Here is a 27,335-nt window from a genome sequence, read left to right on the forward strand (position 1 = left end):
ATAAATAAATTCGATTTTCTTATTTCCTTTCCTAAGTAGTACACACTATGATACGAAAATAATTTTCTTTGATAATTTTTATCAATATGATTCGATTTTAATGAAAAATATGTCTGAGTTCTCCCTAATTGAAAATTGTATGTTCAACGATATTTTTTTCGTTATTAAATACATATTTGATTTCGATGCAATATAGCACATACGTATTTCTTTGAGGCTTTCCCGTGGAGTTAAAATGATACATCATATTCCCTCAGTCTTCTCAAATACTAAACCCAAGTGTTTCAATGACTGAAAATTCTCGAAACATTTTTTATCACACTTCAGCAACACCGAAAATTCGTTTACGAACGTTATCGTGGGTGGAAATACATGTAATTTTAGTAAGGCTGCACTGAGTTAAAATTTGTACAGCATATGCGGTAGAATATTTGTACAGAATTTTCGTAAACACATATTCGGTTTTGGTAGAGTGTTAGAAATATCTGTATCTCCATTCATCCACAACGCTTGGATTTATAATTAGTGGAGAATGGAAGAATGTTTTCAATTCTCCCTTGCTACTCGTGCGATTAAGAATTGTTTCCATCGCGAGACCGTAAAAATAATTCGATTTTGATAGAATATGATGTAATTTTTCTATGAATTTTCCCACAATCCTTGATTCTCGGGGTTAAAAACAGCCACTAATAATAATAATAATAATAATAATAATAATAATAATAATAATAATAATAATAATAATAATAATAATAATAATAATAATAATAATAATAAAATAATTACCATTCTCCCCTCTAATTGAAAAAGTATCTTCTGCGAAAATGTTAGTTGAATTTTTAAGTTCATGGTGGAATTCGTAAGGAACAAGGCGATGCTGAAATTTATTAAAAAGAGCTTCTACAATGTACAGTGTTACTAGTAATAAGAATAATAGCATGTAATAGTTATATGGTAATATATTTTCTATCAGATTATCTTAAAATGTGAAATGTTATTTTACACAACCATATATATATATATATTTGTAGTATACAATTAACACTGTTGATTTTCTCTACTTCATTGAAGGATAGGCTATTTTCAAAGTGCTGAATCATTCCTCCAAACAAGTTCCAGCAGAAGTGGTGCTATGTATTTCCTGAACTCTTCTCCAAGTGAATTTAAAGATGTTATACACCTCTTGCCAAAGAAATACTTCCTCCACTAAAACAGAAACCAAATTAAATAAGTAAGTCTAATGTTCTCGAATGAATAAAGTGAGATGAAAACAGTTACCTTAAGTTAACGACGTATATGAAGTTTGCCACTCCAGAATCTGTTGCATGGATGTTTTGTATAAATTAATTTGTTTAAATAATATATGTGGTACATATAATAAATTGGATTATGATTTGAAATTGCCTATTCAATTCCGATTGAAATAGCTTTAAATTCGCCGTTTTACCAAACCTCTCAGTAACACAGACCCTGGCCATAACACCATAGGAATTTCGAGTCGAACTGAGTTTCTCTTCTGATCCAAGTATGATATACTTAAATGATGAAAAATCTTGGGTAGACATCGGACAAGCTGAGCGTAAGTAGGGAAATTTGAAATTCGAGATGGTATCTACTAGAAACTGCGATATTTTTCTAATAGTAGATTACCTAATTCTATAATGAAAATAGAAATTTCTTTCTTGTGGCCAATTAAAGAGAATGGATACTTTAAGAAAAAAATTAATAAAGTTTAAATGTGGGGTAATTTTTCCAGCATTTCAATTTTCTTCGTACATTTTTATAATTCTTGCAAAACAACTATGAAACTATAACAGATAACGAAAACGAATGGGAAATGAAAGCTGCATAGCATAATCAGAGCTTTATAACGATAGCAATGTATTTTCTTTACCTTTAAATTTGACAGAGTTAGGGAAGTTTTAGTAGCACAGTATGTTACGTTTGAGATTAAATTTAGAAAGGTGAAGCCAAGTATTTGAGGTAAATAAAATTTTAGTTATATCTAAATTCTTTAATGGTTTTCATTCGCTGCGACTAGCATGATGTCATTACATGTACCCACTCTCAACTCAGCATACATACATACGGCTCTACATACGACCGCTAGGAGCAGAAGTATTGACTCCACCAACGAATGTTTGCAACAAATAACTTACACACTCAATAGATGGCATGAAACCAACATTACCCCCGCCTTGAAGTATCTACTTCACTTTAGAAGTTACATATTACGATCAGAATACGGTTTATTCAATTGCTCAAAAGAAAGACCGACATTTCTACAATTTGTCTCCTACATTCTTCTTGTGCAGTGCGTACAGTTACTATATATCAGCCCATCAGTACTCAATGAACTTCAGTGATTCTACGAGGTTTCTATTGCTGAGGTGACTAAATTTCAGTAAAAAACGCTACTAACTCACAATTTTTTTTAAACAATCATTTACGCTTCTGCTGTAACCGAGAGAAGTATTCCAAACGCCACCGTATCCAAGAATGTTTGAACCAAATTTTGAATGTTTCAATCTAAATATCGAACCCATTCTAACACTGTACAATCTTATTTGATACATCTAGTAGTGCTTGCCCAACCAGAAAATGAACCGGTGTCAATACATGTAAATTATAGGATCATTAAACAATGGAGTCAAAGGCCTAGAGTTCAATCATTCCTCAATTTGAGTTAACACACTATACAGGGGGTAAACAAAAAACAATCTAAAAAAACTTCATACAGGACACGTAAATTTGGGCCTCCACTATACAACACATGGTAAAGTTACCGATCGTATTCTGTTTTCAATGCGTCATGTGGATCTTGCTCTTCCTTCAGCAGTAACCAGTTCACCTGTGCGTGTCGTGGTGTGAAAGTGGTGCGATAAAATGGGTGACCTGACAGACTTCCAAAGAGGCATGATCGTTGGTGTCCGTGTGGTTGGAGCTTCAGTGGCAACAGTGGCGAACAATTTGGGGGTATCGAAAGGCACTGTGTCCAATGTCACGAGGACATAAACAAGTCATGGGCAAACAACGTTTGCAAAGCACAACAGTGGTCGAAAGACAATCCTGTCAGATAGGGACCGGAGGGTATTAAAACGGGTTGTAGAAGCTAAAAAAAAGAGCACTGCAATGAAAATTACATCTGAACTCAATTCCGGCCTACAGAACCCGGTTTCATCGAAAACGGAGCGACGGGAACTTCATAAAATGAAAATTCATGGCAGGGCCGATATCGCCAAACCCCTGGTAACAGCGGTTATGCGAAGAGGCGTATCCAGTGGTGGACTCATGAGCAGTGGAAACACGAAATGTGGTCCGATGAATCGACCTTCACCTTGTTCCCAACAACCGGTCGTGTTTGCGTATGGAGAGAACCGTCGCAGGCCTATGATACAGACTGTCTGCTCCGAACTGTAAAGCATGGGGCATGGGGGTGGTTCTGTTACAGTATGGGCAGTGGTATCGTGGTTTTCTGCAGGTCCCATCATAGCCCTGCATGGAATGATGAATTCTAAGGCGTATGAGGCTATTTTGGGGGACGAGGTTCTACCCATGGTCCAAATATTGTTCCCTGATGGCAATGACATCTACCAAGATGATTTGGCACCTTGTCACGCTGCAAAAACGGTGAAATCATGGCTTGAGGAGCATGACCAAGAGCTATCACACCTCCCCTGGGTCCCACACGTACCAGATCTGAATATCATTGAGCCATTGTGGTCTGAGTTAGAAAGGTGTGTTCGGTCTCATTACCCTCCACCAGCATCCCTTAAGGAACTGGAGCATGTTTTGAAGAAACAATGTTACAAAATTCCACACACCACGATTCAGGAGCTGTATACGTCCATTCCACGTCGGACCCAAGCTGTTTTGGACGCAAAAGGAGGCCCTACAATATACTAGGTATGATTTTCACACTTTTGAAAACTAAACGTTTTAGATTTTCTTTTCCAACCCCTGTATAATTCCTTGAATGTTACGTCTACACTACTAACAATACGTTTTAAGGTATGTTTTACTTATTTCCACTTACTTCTCAGAGTCCACCAAAACGATTAGTCGCAGGAAGATTGAATGTCATTTAATATCTTGAGTGCTAACATATTTTGAAAACTTCTCCGTATGTTGAAGATCTACCATAAATTTCAAAAATCTTTTCTGTTCTAAATTAGCACGACAAAATTGCTACCGCAAAAACTAACTATAAGCATGCAAAGGTTGGTCTCTGCGCGATACAAATTTTCGTAAGGCAGCAAGAAACATTTCAGTACTGCCATCACTTACAAGCGCAAGATGTATATCTTTAATAGACAAACAGATGAACAGTACAATATAACTATTATAAGCTTGTTAGCTTCTAAACCTAGTAGATTCAACCTTAGAGTAGTTGCACCGTGGTCAAAAGCACCGCAGGGAAATTATTTATTATCGTGTGTCTACCCTGTTTGTCAGATAGACTCCACCGTCCAGCTAATCTTCCCCCACACCTTCCCGAACATTCCTGCTCAATCTCTCCGTTACCCGTTGTTTAGTTTAACTACTAATGATTGTTTAGTGACTCTGCGGTGCTTTCCACCGCGCGCAACTAAACTTGTATTGTTTTTCCCAGTACTTCGCTTCGCACGTAACTTTTGCTTTGGAGATATGTTAAGCTTTATAAATATATTTTTTAATGAACAGAAGAGAGACCTACTGAGTTAACTAACTGATACAAAGTGTGGAAAAAGAGGAAATTAGGAATGAACAGCCTAAAGGAATGGAAGGAAATGTTAGGAAAGGACTATTCGGATAAAACAGCCAAGATGATCTCGTGGAAGCTCTGTCTGACGAAGATCATAGCCAAATAATAATAATAATAATAATAATAATAATAATAATAATAATAATAATAATAATGTAGAAGTGAGTGAATAAGCGAAGACGAAGTGTATGAAACAGCGTAAAATTGAAGATAACCTAAAAAAAAAAATCAAGGTAGTGCTGTATAGGAGGTGACGTTTCAACATGATACGACCGTAAAATAATTCAATGTAAATTTGATTTGATTTGATTTCAATTTAGCGTCCCTTTCAGCATCGAGGCTATATGAGACGTGGACCTATTGCTTAACGTTGGATACGAACCACATGAGCTCTCACTGAAAATCGAACCCGGAAGTCCCACGCCAAAGGCACGTATGCTCCCCTCTTAACTACAGTGAGCTCTAATTGAATATAAAATACACTGTGAAGTTTCGTTTTATTGTTATGTTTATATAGTATTTACCTTACTAATTTGCTGTTGTATTTCTAATATTCGATGAACCCAAAGAGTTGACTTCCAAATGCATTATTATAATGAAAGAAATACAGTAGGACGTCAATATACTAGCCTGCGATGATTTTATTGCATAAGTGCAATATATTTCTGTGATGTGGTGATTGCCACCTAAGATTAGTTTTATCTCATCACATCACATTTTGTGACAAAATCGAGATAGTCATTTTACCTATTCCTTCATATGCGTCTCAAGCCAGAACAACTAAAACCCTGATTGGCTGAAATGCTATTACTCACATGACATGAAATGTAACGGTAGCTAAACAACAGCTTATCGTGTCCGCCTAGCGGCATTGTTTTGTTTCCTATATTGCTTTTCCTGTGAATGATCCATAGAGTTTCATTGTAAACTACCTAATTGTGCTTAGTGGTTTCAAGCCCCTAATATCGTGGTGTGTGCTTAGTATTTAATGACGAAACTGAAATGCTTGTTCCCAGACTTTTCGGAATGCAGCGTCGAGATTGTAAGAATAATCCAGATATATTCTGTTATATATGTGGGACATTTGTGCCCATAAAACAACGGCGCAATGTAACTTCCTTTGTGCGAAAGGCTTACCTTGCGTATTTTCGTAGAGCATTGGGAGATCAGGACAAGTCGTGGATACCACATAAGGTTTGTCGAACATGCATCGAACAGCTGCGGCAATGGATGAAAGGCAAAAGACAAGCATTGCCGTTTGGAATCCCCAGTATGTGGCGTGAGCCTACTGACTACAGCACCAATTGCTACTTTTGTTCTGTGAATGTGAAAGCTTTCAACAATAGGAACAGGGCTAAAATTGGTTACCCAACTACAATTCCATCCGTCAGTTTACCAATAGGCCCTATCCCATGGTACTGACATACCTGTCCCACGGCCACAAGACCAATTAAACGAAACCTCTTCCGAAACTCCTACTGATAACAAGGACGATTCGGACTTTGACCCACAAGAATCAACAGAGCCTACACTTTTCGAACAGAATGGTTTAAATGGTTTAGTTCGTGGTCTTGGTCTCACAAAGGAATCTGCCAAACTACTGGGATCAAGACTAAAGAAGAGAAACCTGTTTATGCCTGATACAACGTACTATTGGTATTATCTGTCAGGAAAGTAAATGTACACCTATTTTTCGAGTCTGGCATTCCTGCGCTCCATCCGTGGAGAGTATGAGAATTAAATCAATCAAATGTTTACTGAGGGGCAAAAATAAAAGTTTAATCTGAATAAGACATTGCAGAGGGGCACAAGCTGTGAATACGAATAGTGCATAGTGTAAATAAAGGACGACACCGAAAGAGAAAGTCAGAAACAGCTGTTAAACTTAGAAAAAAGAGTAAAAATTGTAGAAGTGGGAACATAAAACACAAATACAACAAATACGCCGACAACCAAACGTTCACCATGCCATGATCTTGGTGTAGTGGTTAAGGTGCTGGCTTACAAACGCAAAGCTCGCCAGTTCGAACCCTGGGCAAGGGCATTTTTAAAATTTTTTGTTAATAATACATACAGCTCATGACAGATGGTAAAAGAGTTTTTCGTAGCAATTATTATTGGTAATGTTTAGTACTGATAATAATTTTTCTCTTTGCGTATTGCTTTTATTCTTGTCTTCATTTCGAAAGAGAAGAATATCCGAACAAATGCCACCAATATTCCTCATATTTTGAATGTAAACGCCATTTGCAATTAGCGAAGAATAAAAATTGAACGTTCCGATGTAGCTGCAAAAACTAAAAAGAAAAACATGAAAGTGGAGTGTTCGAATCCATACTCATCGTTATTAAAAATACAATTTCTACATGCCTTACACCTCCCGACCACGTTTCTACGTTAGCAAGTAAGAGGCTTGTGTTTAGGTTAGGTAGGTTAATACGTTTTGCAAAGGGGCCCGGTTTAGCTCTGATGCAGCACAGGTGCGAGAAGGGAGCAATATACTTTTTCTCTCTCCCTCTGTGTGTCTACTTATCTATCTATCTGTATATATATAACGCTATTTGTGAATGTCATAACCACCCTAATTTTCGGCGGATTGAAACGAAACTTGGCACAAACATTAATTGTAGAAATATTTTCATGAGTTCGTTAACCAGAATAATCAGATGAAAATGTTCAAAATGGCGGCCCTTCAAACTCTTAAAAACTTCCAAGGGAACCAAATTTCGCCCATAAATAAGTATTCAGAAAATTTGGATAACTTTTCCTCTTTTACTGAAATATTTGTGTGCAGGGACTTATTGAAATATTGGACCCGATTAATCGCCTAAAGAAGGTTCACGCACTTTCGCTACGGTCAGGCTTTTTTTTTGCAGGAGGGGGGATATTTTCCTATCGGAACAAGATGATTATTACTGATGATATGGAATTACACATTGAAAGTGAAGTAACTTGTGAAACGTGTTATTTGAAAGAATAATATAATAAATGTGTTTTCCCCTAACACAGAGAACTGTAAATCATGTATTTCGAGTTCGGGAGCGTGCATGGCGAGAAGTGTTATTTGATTTGCTTTTTAGTAACACATTGCATTGCAAATAAAGGTAGGCAACATTAGTGGTAAGTAAAACAACAACAACAACAACAATAATAATAATAATAATAATAATAATAATAATAATAATAATAATAATAATAATAATAGGTGTTGTTTGTGGCAAGGCAATATTTTCCTCAATTCTTCTTCAAACGTAATGATTGTAACGCCATATCTCCCTTACAAACAAAATATTAGCAATTTATATCGAGAGAACGGGAAACTGTTGAGTGATGGGAGCAAAGTTGGACATTATGCACTCATAGTACTCAGAAAAATAAGCGATTTCAATGCAAAATGAACGAAAAGTCTTTGTCACGGGTAGTCATGGAGCCACGACAGAGCCCTCTTTAGGCAAAATGTCGATAGCTTATATCGAGAGAACTGGAGGTGATAGTGGGATGGGACCAACATTGGACAACGTGAACCCATAAGGCGCATTGAAAAAATTAGCAAGGAGGGGGCGTCAGCCAGCCTTACTTATTTCCACATAATAAGACAACATTATATTGACGAAATACACACAAGCGTTAGCTACTAATATTTCATATTATTATTATTATTATTATTATTATTATTATTATTATTATTATTATTATTATTATTATCGACGGCGTCTTTTCATTACGTGAGCATGTTTGACATGAAATCAAAGAGAAGATCCATCATTCGTAGAAAGAATAAGTATAGCCAGTTCCTTTAACTGTGAACGACGGCGAAAAATACGAAAAGAGTGACTACCTGTAGCGAAAAGAAATAATACTTTCTCTCAAATGGATAAAAAATCAAGCCGAGATAGATTCGAACTCGCATGGACGGCGCGAAAAGCCAGTTCATTGTCCACTATGTTTTTTAACTGACTCAACGAACGTGTTTCAGTAACTTACTTATTGCTAATTTTACTTGCTTCACTCCTGTAACTTGCTTTTTCTAATAACTTATAACGACAGGGACACGAACACAAAAACATCGAGGACAGTTAAAAAATCATAGACGTTCTCTCGCCGGGAATAGAACCAGGGACACCATACACCAAAGGCGCACGTGCTAACCACTAGACCAGTGGGGAGGGCACCGCTAACTCCCTGTGCGGTTAGGGATTACGACCACTGTATTGCCAGCTATCACTTCCGTGGGTTGTATACTATGATCACATGTTTCTTCTTTGCTGGAAGAGTTAAACCTACATTCTATGTAATACATGAGGTATTTAGACCTACATGTTCTTCATATAATGTAATAAAAGAGTCATGCTGGGAATAAGAAAAATAACATTCCTTGGACAAAACGGAAAATATTGGCATCAAAAATATATTTATCTACGAGGCATGCGCAGTAGTATATTTCAGAATAGTTACTGCTTGGTTCAGTAAACGAAGAAAAGGGTATAAAAAAGCAAATATGTCGCGTCCACGAGATCGACCACAGTTGACAGAGGTGGAAGCAGATGTGTAGTAATACAACAACTTGGTTAAATTGATAGTTGGTTCTTTATTCTGTAGTAGATCGTATCACAACTTTACGAGAGAGCAGAGTAAGACTTACTAATGCAATCATATAGTAAGCTTTAGTAACACGATCATATAGACAAAAATGGATGTAACTGTGAGTACTACAACTTGGATTTAACAAAAGCCGTTTATATATTCAGTGGTTTGCAGGGTTGTATAAGGCACAAAAAGATAAGACACAAGACAATTCTTCATACCTCAGCTTCCAGTAGCTAGATACATGCAATTTCTCGTTAGATACTGAAACTGCTATCGGATTTTAATGCGTGACGTATTGCAGGATAAAAAATGCTTTGCATTACTTGTTTGTTTGTAGACAGCTACTAGCTTAGTGTTCTGAAAGGTTGTATATAAACAAGGGATAGCGAATTCCGGAATAATTACTTTCCTGACTCCCGAAAGTAAAACCGGACAAATTCCGGAATTCATAAAATTCCGATTTTGGAATAATTCTAAAATTCGGAAAAATCCGGAATTTAGAAATTTCTGATTTCCTTAACATTCCGGAATTCGGAACAACCCGCATTTTTTCGAAATCCGGAGTTTTTCTCAATTCCGGAATTTTTGTAAATTCCGAATTCTTCCCGCGTTCCGGAATTCTTCTGAATTAGGGAGTTTAACTAAATTCAATAATTTTCCGAAATTTGGAAAGTGAACGTTCCGTTTCCGAAAAATGAATTTATTTTTGTTAATATGAATCGTGGCGAAAATAAGTCTTTGACCAGGTAATGGCGACTGCTTTGAAAGAAATGGGGAGTATGAGAATTCAATCTGTCATATTTGTAGTTTCGGGTGGAGAAAAAACAAACTTGTGACCCAACGGTTTAAGAAAAACTCAAGTTATTAATGTAAACTTGGCCGACATCATAAAAGAAATACGAAAGACATTTTGAATCGAAGAAATATAACATACAAGTTTGCAAGCGAAGACAAAGAAACCTAACGTAACCAGACTAAAAACGAATCGCTTACCGCGTAGCGATCGCGGTTCAGTGGTCAAGGTGCTTGTGCGAATGCCCGTTGCTATTATTATTATTATTATTATTATTATTATTATTATTATTATTATTACTTTACGATTTTTGATGGCGATTGATCGGCGATAACATACGTTTTATTATATTCAGATATTTGAATACTCGGGTGTTTCAATACTTGAACTATCAGATCTTCAGGAATAATAATAGTAATAATAATAAACTAATAATATTTATTATTATCTCGTAGAAGATTAAAAGCTATAGCACGGCCAACAAGAGATGGTCTCTGACGTTTCTTACCACATGCGGTAGGACATTGCAGCCAATACTTTGATACCAGTGTTACCAACCACGATCACTCTGTCTTATACCATTAATTAAATTGCCACTACAGTTGCACCGAAAAAAACCTTGACATGCGAGTAGTAGCAATGTCACTGCGAGCAGTCAGAGACGTTCTCTTACTGGACGCACTATAGGAGCTAATTATCGCTCAGGTCATACCATTACAAGCAGAGACGTGACATTTGGAAAGAATATTTCGGTTTGGTTTAATGTTGCTCACGAGAAGAAAAGTTTCTCATCTCGTTTCTAAAACAAAATAACATGAGAATTAACATTTTACATTCGAGACGGGTTAAGGCTAACTCAAAATTTTCGTCTCTCTTTGGATATGAGAATCGAGACGAGACGAAGAGTATCGTAAACATTTACCCTCTTGTCTCGATTCTCGAAATAGTGTATGTCCATTCTTTAAGTAACAATTGCTCTGTAGACTGAATCTCATAGGCTATTTCGTTACATTATATTTCAGTGCTAATTGAATTATGCTCTGTGTAGGTATTTTGTAGCAAAGCTTTTATATTTACCTCTGCATATCCTAAAAGTTAGTTTATTATATGCCTTACAGTTCCCTGATATTCAGTTTTATTTATTACAGTTATTTTTCTTAAAACATACAGTAGAATACTTTCTACATGAAACTTGAATGGAACGTTCTAGTTTAAAATGTTGGTAGTTGAAGAGGTGTGTCTTGAAGCTACGGAACCCTTTCCCCGAAATCTCTACTATTAAGTAAGTTTTACCAAATTTTAGGGCAAGTTTAAAACTTTTAATGTCTTTATTATTATTATTATTATTATTATTATTATTATTATTATTATTATTATTATTATTATTATTATTATTATTATTATTATTATTATTATTATTATTATATATGTATAATCTTTAAAAGATATGCGGTTTGTATCTGAATAGTAAAAGCTAATTGACTGTCGATCTCGGTCGTCGAGAAGTCTTCAGGAGGGAAGGACATCGGTCACGTTCTGGGTTTGAGTTCCGAAGGGGCAAGTATTCGGGCTCGAGCCAAAAATTGTTAAAAGTTATAGGCTTCAGCCAAACATGTCCAAAACAGCTGGGACCGGGTTTAGGCTTCTCAACGGCTCGAGCGGCTTGGCTTACAGCTCATTCAGTATCGAACCGAACCGAGAAGTGAGCCGAGCCAACAGCTCACCCAACCGAGCCGATTTGAGCCATTGGCTTAGTTGAGCTGAGTCCAAACGTGTCGATGGACTAGTTTCAGCTTAGCTGGCTCGAACCGGTTCACATCAGCCGAGTAGGTGACCCATCCCAACCGAGAAAGCTCGAGCCATGGGCTCAATTCAGCTGAGTCGATGGCTCGTTCCAACTGAGCCGGCTCAGGTCATCGGCTCAATTGGGCCGAGCCGACGGCTCATCCCAACCGAGCTGACTCGAGCTGTTCGCTCAGTTGATACGAGACGAGCCGGTTGATATCACTACCCGAGTTGGTCTTCTGCTTGGGCTCAAGAATTCGACCGTGCAGGTCTCAGCCTTGATTTTAAGAACTACAATATATACTTATATTTGTGATTACGACATTTGAGGTTGTCTCGTAATATTAAAAAAAAACTCTTGTCTAGACGAGACGAGATACACTAAAATTGCCCCACGAGATGCACTAAAATTACGAGACGAGATGTCGTGAGCAACACTAAAAGTATTCCACATTACTGCTTACATTTCTCATGGCTTTCGCTTTCCAGTCTAATCAGGCCATTATTTCAAAGCGAGTTAAAACGAGCTGAACGAGCGAGCGAGCCATTATCAAACTCGACTCAACTCGAAACTCGACCTCGAAAACAGCGACTTGGCTCGGAACTCAACTCAAGAAAATTACCTTTGACTCGACTCGAATTGAACTCGAGTCGAGTCGAATTTTGGCTCGACTCGTGCTCATCCCTATTTGTATTTGTATTTTGTGTTTCTATTTCAACAATTTCTACACTCACTTCTCGGTTCGGTTCGATGGTGAATGAGCTGTAAGCCGAGCCGCTCGAGCCGTTGAGAAGCCTAAACCCGGTCCCAGCTGTTTTGAACATGTTTGGCTGAAGCCTATAACTTTTAACAATTTTTGGCTCAAGCACGGAAACTTGCCTCTTCGCAACTCAAACCCAGAACGTGACCGATGTCCTTCCCTCCTGAAGACTTCTCGACGACCGAGATCGACAGTCAATTAGCTTTTACTATTCAGATACAAACCACATATCTTTTAAAGATTATACACGGTGTTGATGTAATAATAATAATAATAATAATAATAATAATGATAATAATAATAATAATAATAATAAAGACATTAAAAGTTTTAAACTTGCCCTAAAATTTGGTAAAACTTACTTAATAGTAGAGATTTCGGGGAAAGGGTTCCGTAGCTTCAAGACACACCTCTTCAACTACCAACATTTTAAAATAGAACGTTCCATTCAAGTTTCATGTAGAAAGTATTCTACTGTATGTTTTAAGAAAAATAACTGTAATAAATATAACTGAATATCAGGGAACAGTAAGGCATATAATAAACTAACTTTTAGGATATGCAGAGGTAAATATAAAAGCTTTGCTACAAAATACCTACACAGAGCATAATTCAATTAGTTCCGAAATATAATGTAACGAAATAGCCTATGAGATTCAGTCTACAGAGCAATTGTTACTTAAAGAATGGACATACACTATTTCGAGAACGTCAGAGACCATCTCTTGTTGGCCGTGCTATAGCTTTTAATCTTCTACGAGATAATAATAAATATTATTAGTTTATTATTATTACTATTATTATTCCTGAAGATCTGATAGTTCAAGTATTGAAACACCCGAGTATTCAAATATCTGAATATAATAAAACGTATGTTATCGCCGATCAATCGCCATCAAAAATCGTAAAGCAATAATAATAATAATAATAATAATAATAATAATAATAATAATAATAGCAACGGCATTCGCACGCGATCGCTACGCGGTAAACGATTCGTTTTTAGTCAGGTTACGTTAGGTTTTTTTGTCTCCGCTTGCAAACTTGTATGTTATATTTCTTCGATTCAAAATGTCTTTCGTATTTCTTTTATGATGTCGGCCAAGTTTACATTAATAACTTGAGTTTTTCTTAAACCGTTGGGTCACAAGTTTGTTTTTTCTCCACCCGAAACTACAAATATGACAGATTGAATTCTCATACTCCCCATTTCTTTCAAAGCAGTCGCCATTACCTGGTCAAAGACTTATTTCCACCACGATTCATATAAACCAAAATAAATTCATTTTTCGGAAGCGGAACGTTCACTTTCCGGATTTCGGAAAATTATTGAATTCAGTTAAACTCCGAAATTCAGAAGAATTTCGGAACTCGGAAAGAATCCGGAATTTACAAAAATTCCGGAATTGAGAAAAACTCCGGATTTCGAAAAAATGCGGATTGTTCCGAATACCGGAATGTTAAGGAAATCAGAAATTTCTAAATTTCGGATTTTTCCGAATTCCGGAATTATTCCAAATTTGGAATTTTCTGAATTTCGGAATGTGTCCGGTTTTACTTTCGGGAGTCCGAAAAGTAATAATTCCGGAATTGGCTATCCCTAGTTTATACACAACCTTTCAGAACACTAAGCTAGTAGCTGTCTACAAACAAACAAGTAATGCGAAGTATCATGTATTAAAATCCGACAGCAGTTTCAGTATCTAACGAGAAATTGCATGTATCTAGCTACTGGAAGCTGAGGTATGAAGAATTGTCTTGTGTCTTACCTTTTTGTGTCTTATACAACCCTGCAAACCACTGAACATCTAAACGGCTTTCGTTAAATCCAAGTTGTAGTACTCACAGTTACATCCATTTTTGTCTATATGATCGTGTTACTAAAGCTTACTATATGATTGCATTAGTAAGTCTTCCTCTGCTCTGCCGTAAAGTTGTGATACGATCTACTACAGAATAAAGAACCAATTATCAATTTAACCAAATTGTTGTGTTCCTACACATCTGCTTCCGCCTCTGTCAACTCTGGTCGATCTTGTGGACGCGACATATTTGCTTTTTTATACCCCTTTCTTCGTTTACTGAACTAAACAGTAACTATTCTGAAATATACTACTGCGCATGCCTCGTAGATAAATATTTCTGATGCCAATATTTTCCGTTTTGTCCATGGAATGTTATTTTTCTTATCCCCAGCATGACCCTTTTATTGCATTATATGAAGAGCATGTAGGTCTAAATACCTCATGTATTACATAGAATGTAGGTTTAACTCTTCCAGCAAAGAAGAAACATGTGATCATAGTAGACAACCCACAGAAGTGATAGCTGGCAATACAGTGGTCGTAATCCCTAACGACACAGAGAGTTAGTGGCTAGTTAACTAGTTAACGCTGGTCTAGTGGCTAGCACGTGCGTCTTTGGTGTATGGTGTCCTGGGTTCGATTCCCGGCTGGAGAGCGTTTGTGATTTTTAACTGTTCTCGATGTTTCTGTTTTCGTGTCCCTGTCGTTATAAGTTATTAGAAAAAGCAAGTTACAGGAGTGAAGCAAGTAAAATTAGCAATAAGTAAGTTACTGAAACACGTTCGGTGAGTCAGTTAAAAAACAAAGTGGACAATGAACTGGCTTTTCGCGCCGTCCATGCGAGTTCGAATCTATCTCGGCTTGATTTTTTATCCATTTGAGATAAAGTATTATTTCTTTTCGCTACAGGTAGTCACTCTTTTTGTATTTTTCGCTGTCGTTCACAGTTAAAGTAACTGACTATTCTTCTTCTTGCTACGAATGATGGATCTTCTCTTTGGCTTCATGTCAAACATGCACACGTAATGAAAAGACGCTGTTGATAATAATAATAATAATAATAATAATAATAATAATATGAAATATTACTAGCTAACTCGTGTGTGTATTTCGACAATATAATGTTATATTATTATGTGAAAATAAGTAAGGCTGGCTGGCGCCCCCTCCTTGCTAATTTTTTCAATGCGCCTATTGGGTCCACGGTGTTCAACGCTGGTCCCATCTGACTATCATCTCCAGTTCTCTCGATATAAGTTATTGACATTTTGCCTAAAGAGGGCTCTGCCGTGGCCCCATGACTACCCATGACAATGACTTTTCGTTCATTTTGCATTGAAATCGCTTATTTTTCTGAGTACTATGAGTGCATACTGTCCAACGTTGCTCCCATCACTCAACAGTTTCCCGTTCTCTCGGTATAAATTACTAATATTTTGTTTGTAAGGGAGATATGGCGTTACAATCATTACGTTTGAAGAAGAATTGAGGAAAATATTGCCTTGCCACAAACAACACCTATTATTATTATTATTATTATTATTATTATTATTATTATTATTATTATTATTATTATTATTATTGTTTTACTTACCACTAATGTTGCCTACCTTTATTTGCAATGCAATGTGTTACTAAAAAGCAAATCAAATAACACTCCTCGCCATCACGCTCCCGAACTCGAAATACATGATTTACAGTTCTCTGTGTTACGGGAAAACACATTTATTATATTATTCTTTCAAATAACACGTTTCACAAGTTACTTCACTTTCAATGTGTAATTCCATATCATCAGTAATAATCATCTTGTTCCGATAGGAAAATATCCCCCCTCCTGCAAAAAAAAGCCTGACCGTAGCGAAAGTGCGTGAACCTTCTTTAGGCGATTAATCGGGTCCAATATTTCAATAAGTCCCTGCACACAAATATTTCAGTAAAAGAGGAAAAGTTATCCAAACTTTCTGAATACTTATTTATGGGCGAAATTTGGTTCCCTTGGAAGTTTTTAAGAGTTTGAAGGGCCGCCATTTTGAACATTTTCATCTGATTATTCTGGTTAACGAACTCATCAAGATATTTCAATAATTAATGTTTGTGCCAAGTTTCGTCTCAATCCGCCGAAAATTAGGGTGGTTATGGCATTCACTAATAGCGTTATATATATATACAGATAGATAAATAGACACACAGAGGGAGAGAGAAATTGTTTTGCCCCCTTCTCGCACCTGTGGTGCGTCAGAGCTAAACCGGGCCCCTTTGCAAAACCTATTGACCAGCCTAAGCTAAACACAAACCTGTCACTTGCTAACGTAGAAACGTGGTCGAGCGGTGTAAGACATGTAGAAATTGTATTTTTAATAAGGATGAATATGGATTCGAACACTCCACTTCCATTTTTTTTCTTTTTAGTTTTTGCAGCTACATCGGAACGTTCAATTTTTATTCTTTACTAATTGCAAATGGCGTTTACATTCAAAATATGAGGAATATTGGTAGCCTTTGTTCGGATATTCTTCTCTTTCGAAATGAAGACAAGATTAAAAGCAATACGAAAAGAGAAAAATTATTATCAGTACTAAACATTACCAATAATAATTGCTACGAAATAGTAAATACGACCTCTTTTTCCATCTCTCATGAGCTGTATGTATTATTAACAAAATTTTTAAAAAAACTTCTTTGACGGGGATTCGAACTGGCGTCCTTTGTATTTGCAAACCAGCACCTTAACCACTACACCAAGATCACGGCGTATTGAACGTTTAGTTGTCGGCGTATTTGTTGTATTTGTGTTTTATGTTCCCACTTCTACAATTTTTACTCTTTTTTCTAAGTTTAACAGCTGTTTCTGACTTTCTCTTTCGGTGTCGTCCTTTATTTACACTATGCACTATTCGTATTCACAGCTTGTGCCCCTCTGCAATGTCTTATTCAGATTAGACTTTTATTTTTGCCCCTCAGTAAACATTTGATTGATTTAGTTCTCATACTCTCCACGGATGGAGCGCAGGAATTCCAGACTCGAAAAATAGGTGTACATTTACTTTCCTGACAGATAATACAGGCAGCGTGAGCAAGAATTTGCTGCTTTCTTTTCTGCAGAAGATAATATAGTATTTGCAACAACATTCCGGAGTTAATACTAGAATTAGGATCGCCTGACTATGATCAGTCCCAATGAAGACTTCCCATCGACGCTTCCAAGCGGTGTTTGAAGTGTGTACTCCTACACAACGGAAACAAGCTAGCATCCATTCCAGTTGCGTATTCTGTTGTCATGAGAGAAAGCTACGAAAACCTTGATTTGATGTTGAACAAGATAAAGTACCACGAACATCAATGGCAAATATGTGGGGATTTCAAGGTCATCGGTCTTCTGTTGGGTCAATACTCGGGCTATACCAAATTCCCATGCTTTCTGTGAGTGGGGCAGTCAGGCAAGGGCAGTCCAATGGATTCAAAAGGAATGGGCGGATAGGCAGTGGAATGTTGGTTCGAAAAACTTATAACGCGCAAATCTTGTTAATGCACATGATATATTGTTAACTCCCCTTCACATTAAGCTTGGCTTAATGAAGGAATTTGTAAAGGCTCTAGATGCTGAAGGTGAGTGCTTCAAACGTCTGTCAAAAAATTTCTTGACATCAGTAATGCAAAAATTAAAGAGGGCAGAAAGGGAGGTTGTATAGTGGATGCTTATCCATAAACACTGCTTCCTTTTTTCCCGTTTTCTTGTCTTGTTCGTTTCTAATATCGTGATTACGAGTTAACTTGCTATCGCATACAGCACGAGAAATACAAATATAAAATAATAATGCTTATATTAGTAAATGTACCAGTATTTGTAGCAGTTCTGAATAGCAATAAACTATTAGATACATTGATATTGGCAATGTTAATATGGAATTTGCAAGAAAACCTTATGTGCAGTGACTAAACCGATTTTTGTTCTAAATTCGGTATACCTGAAATATGAAACGTGGCATACTGTGCTTCATGCAATGATCCAAAAGTTAAAATTCGCAGGCTATAATCCGAACGTCAAAAATCCGCACGCGGTCCCTAGAACCTACTGACAGTACAATTTTTTTTCTATAAAGTCAGTGTTCTTACAAAAGCTCATTCATACGTAATTGTTTATCATACATATTTTTATTTTCATTTTCCCTTAGGTCTATACAAGTTTAGTTTTAAGTGTGACTTACAAGAATAGTGTAATTTAGTGTCTGAGCAGGTTCTTCAGAAACATCAAATGACGTACGGTATTGTAATTACTGTATGTACTGTATAACCACTGTATCGATAAAAAAGAATACCGCACAGTATATTTAAGCCTAACTGGCATTTTCTTGATCGTTTTCGAAAATCCGAACAATTTGAAAATCCGAAGTACCTGTGGTCCCAATTATTTCGGATTTTCGACTTCATACTGTATTGTATTTCCTTACAAAAACACACGAACATAATCAGAATTCGAATTTTCAATAAAACCAGTGCGTAGTTATGTATGTAAAAAAATAATTATGAAACAAAGAAGAACAAATTTTACACCAAACGAGAATATAAAACAGTAGATGTCTAATTGTACGTTTCCTTATTAGTTATTACTGTAAAACTTAATATAATAATAAATATTTTATTCTCTCCTAATCAAAAACGTACAAAATTACCTTTCTAATACAAAAATGTATAAAACGATATTTGCAACACATTATGTTTATGCGGTCCATTTGACGGCGCGCGACTTCTCGAGGGTTAACTAATATGAATCCAGCATAATCTTTGGCAGAAGAGGTAAAATTTTACCAGCCAACAGGAAATTACTCACTGATTGCGCACTCGTGTTCTTTTCAAATAGATGACACTTTACACAACTTTTCGTTATACGTCTTGCAATATTTCTGCCTCGCAGAATTCTAAACCTTTGATGTAAATTGGTTAATACCAGCTCTGCACATCCATCAATGTTTGTAAATGTTCATACTGATCTAACAGCTGAATGAATTGATGTTTACTGGGAAAGAATTTTGGGAATTTCTGATCTTTTGAAATTTCAACATTACTTACAAGGGAACCTTCCGAATATGATAGTTGCAGTGAAAGATATGGCATATGCCAATTGAAAGAGCTGTAACAGAGATGAGTATTCCCAAAAAATTAGCTGCCCATAGCAATAGGTTCAAGGAATATAAGGGGTGGAAGTTCGGGAAACAGCAATGTTGGACAAGGGGGAAAAGTGCAAATTCCGCAAAAAAAGGGGGGGCACAGCAAAATACAGTGCTGACAAGTGATGTATAGAAAGAGACTTGCCACAATAGGGAACAAATGGAGGCCACCAGTAGGGTTAACAGTGTTGCCAACTGCAATAAAAAGTACATGTTTTGCAAAGAGCACTATCTGTAGTGAGTGCAATATTCAGTGTCATGTAGAACATAAGATATGGCGTGTATAATCAGTGGTACAATCTAACAAATGAAAATAGAAAAAACAGAAGTACGAAAAATACGGAAAAGACGAAGTTGGCCATAATGCACCGCATTTGATCACGAGCTGTGCATATTAGAATGAACAAAACAAGAAGCACCGTTTATGCAGGAAACTGACGTACCTAGAGTCGAAAATAAAAACGAGTTCCAAAGTTGGTAGCACTGGCCATGAACATCCAGACAAGTCTAATATAGTTAGGCCACTCGCTTCACAAAAAGGAAATTCCGGCAACAGGCATCACTCGGAATGCATCAATGCTAGAGTGATTGAGGCAATGCCAAGTCGGGGAACATGAAATGGTTGGGTTGAGCCAACAACCTATAATAGAAGTAAACATTATGTCATGGTTGGATCGTATTTGGGAATATACAGGGTGTCCCACCAAACTTTGTGACCTGAAAGATTTGAGAAACGAACAAAAATGTGACGGATCCAGTTGTGCAGGAATGTACCAAGGTTAGGGGATGATAAAGGTCTGTGAGAAGCAAGTGCCCCCAGGATCCCCATCATAGGGCCCCAGGAGCCAACTTCAAACTTTCAAATGGCAACAGGGACCGAGTGGTACCTCTCTCGATAGATCATGGAATGTGCAACAACACATATAGGAAACATTTGCTATATGAAGCATGTTTTTCAAAATGGCCGCCACAAATATTTGTTGTGTCTTAACATGGCATCGAACATTGTGATCTCAAATTGCTGCGAAGCGAAAAGAGATGTTGCAAATCCAATTGCAGAGGAATGTACTCATGTCGAGGGCCAAGAAGCAAGTTCCCAGGGTCCCCATCATAAGGCTCGAGGGGTCAACCGCAACATTTCAAATGGGAACAGGGGGCGGATGATATTTCTCTGGATAGATACAACACCGCCTATAAGAAACATTTGCCATATGAAGCACGGGTTTCAAAATGGCCGTCAAAAATGCACGTTGTTCTTGTCACCGAGTAGATATTTTTGGCGGCCATTTTGAAATCCCATATAGTAAATATTTCTGATATGCGTTGTTGCATATTCCATGATTTATAGAAAGAAATATAACTCGACCGATGGTGCTACTTGAAAGTTTGAAGTTGGCCCCTGGGACCCTATGATGGGGGACTTGGGGGCACTTGCGTCTCACAGAAGTTTCTCGCCCGCTGACATGGATACATTCCTGCACAACTGGATGTGTCACATTTTTTTTCACTTTGAAACTATTTCAGTCGCAGAGTTAGGTGGGACACTCTGGATACACCATATAGGCGGTGATAGTACTGCAGACAGCAACACACAGCAGATCAAGCCTTTGATTATGTTTGCTTTCTACTGGTGTGGATATGTGATAGAAAGACCACCAAAGGTTCCGACGCCTCTAGAGTACTATTTCGAGACATTCACAGACGATCATTGTACCATGTATGACGGATTGGCAGTATTCCGCTGTGCTCACTGCAAATGTATCTTCTGTTTGGACCATTGTCTCATCGAACAATTGCACGTACAATGTGGACGAGCATGTACAAATGATGTGAAGGCTAATGCCTCTTGCTGGAATTTTCTTTTTGTGAAGCGAGTGGCCTAACTATATTAGAATTGTCTGGATTTTCATGGCCAGTGCTGCCAACTTTGGAACTCGTTTTTGTTTTCGACTCTAGGTATGTCGGTTTCCTGCATAGTTGGTGCTTCTTGTTTTCTTCATTCTAATATGCACAGCTCGTGATCAAATGCGGCGCATTATGACCAACTTCGTCTTTTCCGTATTTTTCGTACTTCTGTTTTTTTTTATTTTCTTTTGTTAGATTGTACCACTGATTATACACGCCATATCTTATGTTCTACATGACACTGAATATTGCACTCACTACATATAGTGCTCTTTGCAAAACATGTACTTTTTCATTGCAGTTGGCAACACTGTTAACCCTACTGGTGGCCTCCATTTGTTCCCTATTGTGGCAAGTGTCTTTCTATACATCACTTGTCAGCACTGTATTTTGCCGTGCCCCCCTTTTTTTTTGCGGAATTTGCACTTTTCCCCCTTGTCCAACATTGCTGTTTCCCGAACTTCGACCCCTTATATTTCCTGAACCTATTGCTATGGGCAGCTAATTTTTTGGGAATGCTCATTTCTGTTACAGCTCTTTCAATTGGCATAGGCCACATCTTTCACTGCAACTATCATTTTCGGAAGGTTCCCTTGTTAGTATAGGCGCCGACAGTAGTAATGGGTTGAAATGTATACAGGCGTGAATGGCGTCCAAGTACTGTTATTTTCTATTGTTCTTTTTGTTAATTGGTACCATCTGCCATCATGACATTTCCTTGTAGAGCCTTTCCCTCACCTGTTGTGTTAATGGCTTCCTTTTATAACCGCCCCTACTGGAATCATCATGAGTCTGAGAGTGGTGGTTGGAGATTGAATGAGCTTTGTGCAGGCAAATCACACTTGTATGATGGCCCTGGTTCGTTGTCCGTGGCCCCAAGGGCGTCGTCCTGTGTTCTCTACCTTGGTTCATGGAATTTGGGTCCTGGCCTTTTACAGGGGCGGTGGAATATTATTTTTATTTTTTTATTAGAGCTACATGATCAAATAAAATGATATCAAGAACAAATTTGGTTGATTCAAGTGGCCCCTGAGAACAGTACATATGGCACTCGGGTTGATTTATAGCCCTCACTCTTGGTCCATAGCCAACAGCTTGATTTTGGATCATACAGGGACGATGGAACATGTATTTAATTATTAAACGTAGATGATATATTAGGAAAAGGTTTGCAATGCCCCTGGGTCCCTGGGAACTGTGCGCATGGACCCACAGAGGGGTCGTGAACAATTTTATTTACTCATTTACTTCTGCAAGAAATTCGTTATTAAATAATTAAAACTTTAAACTGTATTTATTGGAGCACTTTTTTCGAAGCTGAAGATTTTTTTGTGATCCTGTAAATTATGTGATCGAATAAATATTGTATATGGAGGAGTAAAAAGAAATGTTTTCGCTAGCTAAGAAACAGGAAAAAAACTTTATTCATAAATTTTACTCACACATATATATACTGTAACAGTTGCATGGCGCGTCTCATCGGAACGTGATCAACTCGCTGACTGATTGGGTGATTATTTCCAGTGTTGCCAACAAGTTGATCCAAAAAGTCGCTAAATTGGAGATGAAATAACTCCAATTGTGGGTGAAAAGTCGCTAAAAAATTTTCGTGGAATTTTGACTCGTGTCAATTTCATTTGTTCACTGTGGAAAAGTAGTATCAGGTAAAGCCGTGCAATTTGGTCTAACTTTAGACGAAGAACATAAGTTTTGTTTCGTCATAGAACCATGTCGCTTGTGCTGAAGATTGAAGAGATAATTTCGATTGAAGATTGAAGGTCAAATTTCGATTTTTTCCTTATTAAACTGCAATGTCGCAAGCCGACCAAATATGCGTCAATCAAGTGTCATGGTCAGAGGTCGCGGTCAGATCAAGATCACCTTGAGAACCCATTTGACATGATTTGGTACGGACATTGCGTTGTTTTCAGAGTATTCCAGAGTATACTATTTCAGAGTATATATAGTCTGTGTGTGTGTATATGTGTGTGTGTGTATGTGTATGTGTATAAGATACGTGATGAATTCAAGCCATAGTACTATCCACGCTACAAGAACATATATGAAAGACTCATATATAACTAACAATAGTTTCACTTTCATATATTTTTAACTTTATGATCAATTTTGCTTCAGGGGCAGTTGTGGCTCAGTGGTAGAGCGTTCACCTCTGGTGCTTGGGGCCCCGGGTTGGATCCCAGCCCCCGCCAAGTGAACTTTGTGGTGGACAAACACCGCGTGCGTGGGTTTTGTCGGGGTTCTCCCGTTTCCTCCCACTTTCTTCATTCTACCATTTCATTCATTACTCATCATCATCGTCTTCTTTAGCCTCACCGGCATAACCGTGGGACATAAAACTCAAAGATTTCATTTTCAATTTTGCTTCAACAAAATCAAAAATAAGTTTAGAAAAACGAGAATAATTAAAGGTCTAGAAAAAGTATTCGTCTAAAAGGTCTACTTACGCTTCTACAGATAATCTGTTTGCTATCGATAATGTATTATTTGTGCCTCTAAATGGAAACTCTCTAAACTAAAGGACATTAAAAGCTGGAGTTCGTCCCTGTTAGAAGGTAAGAGATAACAGCAATGAAAGCGGGAATATAGAGATAAATGTGACGATGTACTTTCCCAGTTCGTCAACATCTGAACTGATTCAAATAAGCAAAAGGAAAATAAACATATATCTGAACTGATTCGAGTTAATAGTACTTATTTTAGGACAAGTTGTTCACAGCGCAAAAGTCGCTAGATTTTTAAGTAAGTCGCCAAATCGTCATTTCAAAATCACCAAAAAAGTCGCTATTCGGAAAAATTATTTTTTGTCGCTATCCTGGAAGGCGAATCCCCTAGATTTGGCGAATTTTCCCCCAAATTGGCAACACTGATTATTTCTCTCATTTGTGCGGCAGAGGGGAAGTGAGCGACAGAGGAGAAGTGTGTTCGCTTTCAACGTTCAAGCAGTGACAGAACAGCTGCGCGAGCGAACCACTTCGTGCATAGAAGTCCCCGAAGAGGACCAAACTGATTCACTTTATCAAAATACGGCCACACCAACAAATTCGTGTCATCATGGACAATCAGCATCTTCAATCTCAACTTGGCGTGAAGTACCTTGGTCTCTAGATAGCAGACTAATGTTTAAGAACACCTTGAAGATACAGCACACCTCACCATGCAGCGTCGTCTAGCCATCTTCAGTCTTCTCTCATCATTTAAGCTTCGTAACTCTCTGACTCTCTACAACACTTTCATCCATTCTACAATGTTATATGGACACCCCGTCTGGGCCACCGCTGCACCTAGTCATCAACGACACCTGCAAGTAGTTCAAAATCGAGCAGCAAGAATTTTCTCCGGGCACTCCCGGGATACACGAATTCGCCAAATCCATGAAGATTTTAATCTTCCGTACCTCCAAGAAGTAGCAACATTACATGCAAGCAGTTTTTTGGCAGAAACTCCGTAGTTCAACTGAACCTTCACTGCAGAACATCGGTCACTTGGATACTCCTCGCAATATCTATCCAATGCCAATTGCACCTTTAAAAAAATTTACACTGTGTCGGCGTCGTTTTCTGACCTTTTTTCCGGCTTCAAGTTTTTAGTCCAATTGATGATATTCATCTATCACACATGCTAGGTAAGAGACATCAACAGTCTTGAAACTCAATGACTCAACAAACCCACCATTTACCGCCTCCGCATCTATAGCTCTCTCTCCCTTGAATGGTTGTTGCAGAGTACGTTCCTCCCTCGGTGTTCGTTAGGTCATTTAACGTACGCAGAGGCACAGGAAAAAACACGTACCACACATGATGCATACACAGCTAGTTGAACGGAATCCCTGCCTTGTAGGAAGCATATTTTGGTAACGAATCTCAAGATGATAGCTCGACAGCGTTGATTCTATCATATACAGTGGCGAAACACCAGACGAGAGTAAGTTTCAAAACGTTGTAAGAATACAATGTCGCATCAGAAGATCGGGTATCTTGATGAAATGTCTAGCCACTACACGGATTTAAGTGTCTGATAACATAGATAGGGGCTGTCTTGTCGCTTTTACTGTCTTGTACCTTGTCAATTTATGTCAGCGATTTGATAGATGTATTGGCAATTAGAGCTTATTTTAAATTGATAGGAGAAGTTCTTTAAGAAGCAATTTTAGAATATTCCCATAGCAAAGACGGGTTAATGGCTGCAGTTACAGACACGTTGTCTCTTTTCCCCATCTGTTTGTTTACTGCTATATATTGGGTTGAAAAAGGGGTGTCATAATGTGAGATGCAAAACTCTCATTAAATGTTATAAGATTTATGTAGGCATGAAGAGGAAAGTTCCCTATTTCGCTCCTCGATGGTAATAAAATATAAAAGCCCTATACCCTTGTGTTCAAATACCTTATTATTCTTGTTTTATGCATGCGTTTTGTACAGTTTTAATTGTGTGAAGTTTGCGAGTTGAAATTCTGAAGGATAATGTAACTACTTTTTGTTTAAAGAACATTAACTGGTAAGAGATCATCGAAGTCTAGGGTTCAATCCCCGTCTGAGTCAAGATGTTTTACTTCATCCGTGTAAAAGAACGTCACGAACCTTGTTAGGTGGAAAAACTTGGTTCGGATAAGATGCCTACGTTGAAAATTTATCTGTTTACAGACATAGAAATAGTAAATAGATTTTAATCACGCAGAGCTAACTCCTTCTGAGTCTCATATTTGCTGTGCAAAACAAACTCTGATCAATTTTGTTGCGAACTGTTAACTAATTCTTGTGAGAGCTCAAGAGAAACTTTGTGTTGAAGTTCTAAAAGATTCATTTTGCTTATTTATATTCTCCTATTTTTATTCCTTCGTAACACTTAAAAATGTATTACTCGGTGTTAAATATTCGTCGCTAAAATTGTAATATGTATGTATAAAAAAGTAATTGGAGACTACATCGGACCGGAACAGAGATATTTTCCCGTTTGATAACTTGTTTCGTGAGAGCCCTGTGCTTAAAAATCATATGGATTATTTTTCTTTCTCTTGGCTTGTGTATTTTCGTAGGCAATATAAATATTATTATTTTGTATGGAAGAACAAATATTTGCTAATGCTGGTAGATAGTTCAAACATTAATTTGGCTAGTATCGTAACTCCTTCAAGTTAGCAAAACGCTTTTTGCAAACAAGAATATATAGATGCTCACACCATCTGTGTGAGAGAAACTAAACCACGTGCAGAAAACATAGCTTGTTAGCGTAATACAATGTTTTTTGAGGAATATTCAAGCCATGGAAAATTAATATGTAGAAAATTAGATTGGAACCATGTGTTCAAATTAAATTCTATATAAATGTATTGCATAGCAAACCCTCCCAAGAAACAAAAAAAGTTTTGAGATTACTGAAAAGCGGCTCAGACAGGAAATACGCCTTAATCAATGTAAGCTTACAGTTTATTGAGGTGAGGTGTTGTAAAACGGAGTGGTGTGAATATATGAAGGATATCGATTCTGAAACCAAAGGATAATTGTACGAGAAAGCAGAAAAAGACCCATAAGTTTCATCTGACGGGACACATAATTGCTGTGAGGTCTCTTGGTAATCGAGAAATAAACAACCCAGAGGCCTATGTTAAAAGCCTGGTTGATTTGCATTGGAAAATGTCCTTTTGACGCAAGGCCATCGGATTATATCGGGCTACACTTACATAGTGGTAATAGTAGAAACAGCAAGCTCATATATATTTCATGAAAACGGCGCAGCAATATTTAGAGATGCAAAAAAGCCGGCTTTTTT

At 37.4% G+C, this 27,335-nt stretch overlaps 1 protein-coding gene across 1 annotated transcript in view; it reads right to left on the reverse strand.

The window, feature by feature from the left end:
* Positions 1 to 941: 941 nt before the first annotated feature.
* The window catches only part of LOC145663668 (uncharacterized), a 1,076,255-nt gene continuing 1,049,861 nt past the window's right edge, over positions 942 to 27,335 (reverse strand). Inside the window, exon 6 of the mRNA XM_081729765.1 lies at positions 942 to 1,206. Within this exon, the coding sequence (XP_081585891.1) occupies positions 1,097 to 1,206 (110 nt within the window). The 3' untranslated portion in view covers positions 942 to 1,096. The remainder of the gene's footprint in view (positions 1,207 to 27,335) is intronic.

This window comes from Thermobia domestica, chromosome 11 (genome assembly GCF_964235325.1).
Source record: "Thermobia domestica chromosome 11, izTheDome1.hap1.1, whole genome shotgun sequence".
NCBI lineage: Eukaryota > Metazoa > Arthropoda > Insecta > Zygentoma > Lepismatidae > Thermobia > Thermobia domestica.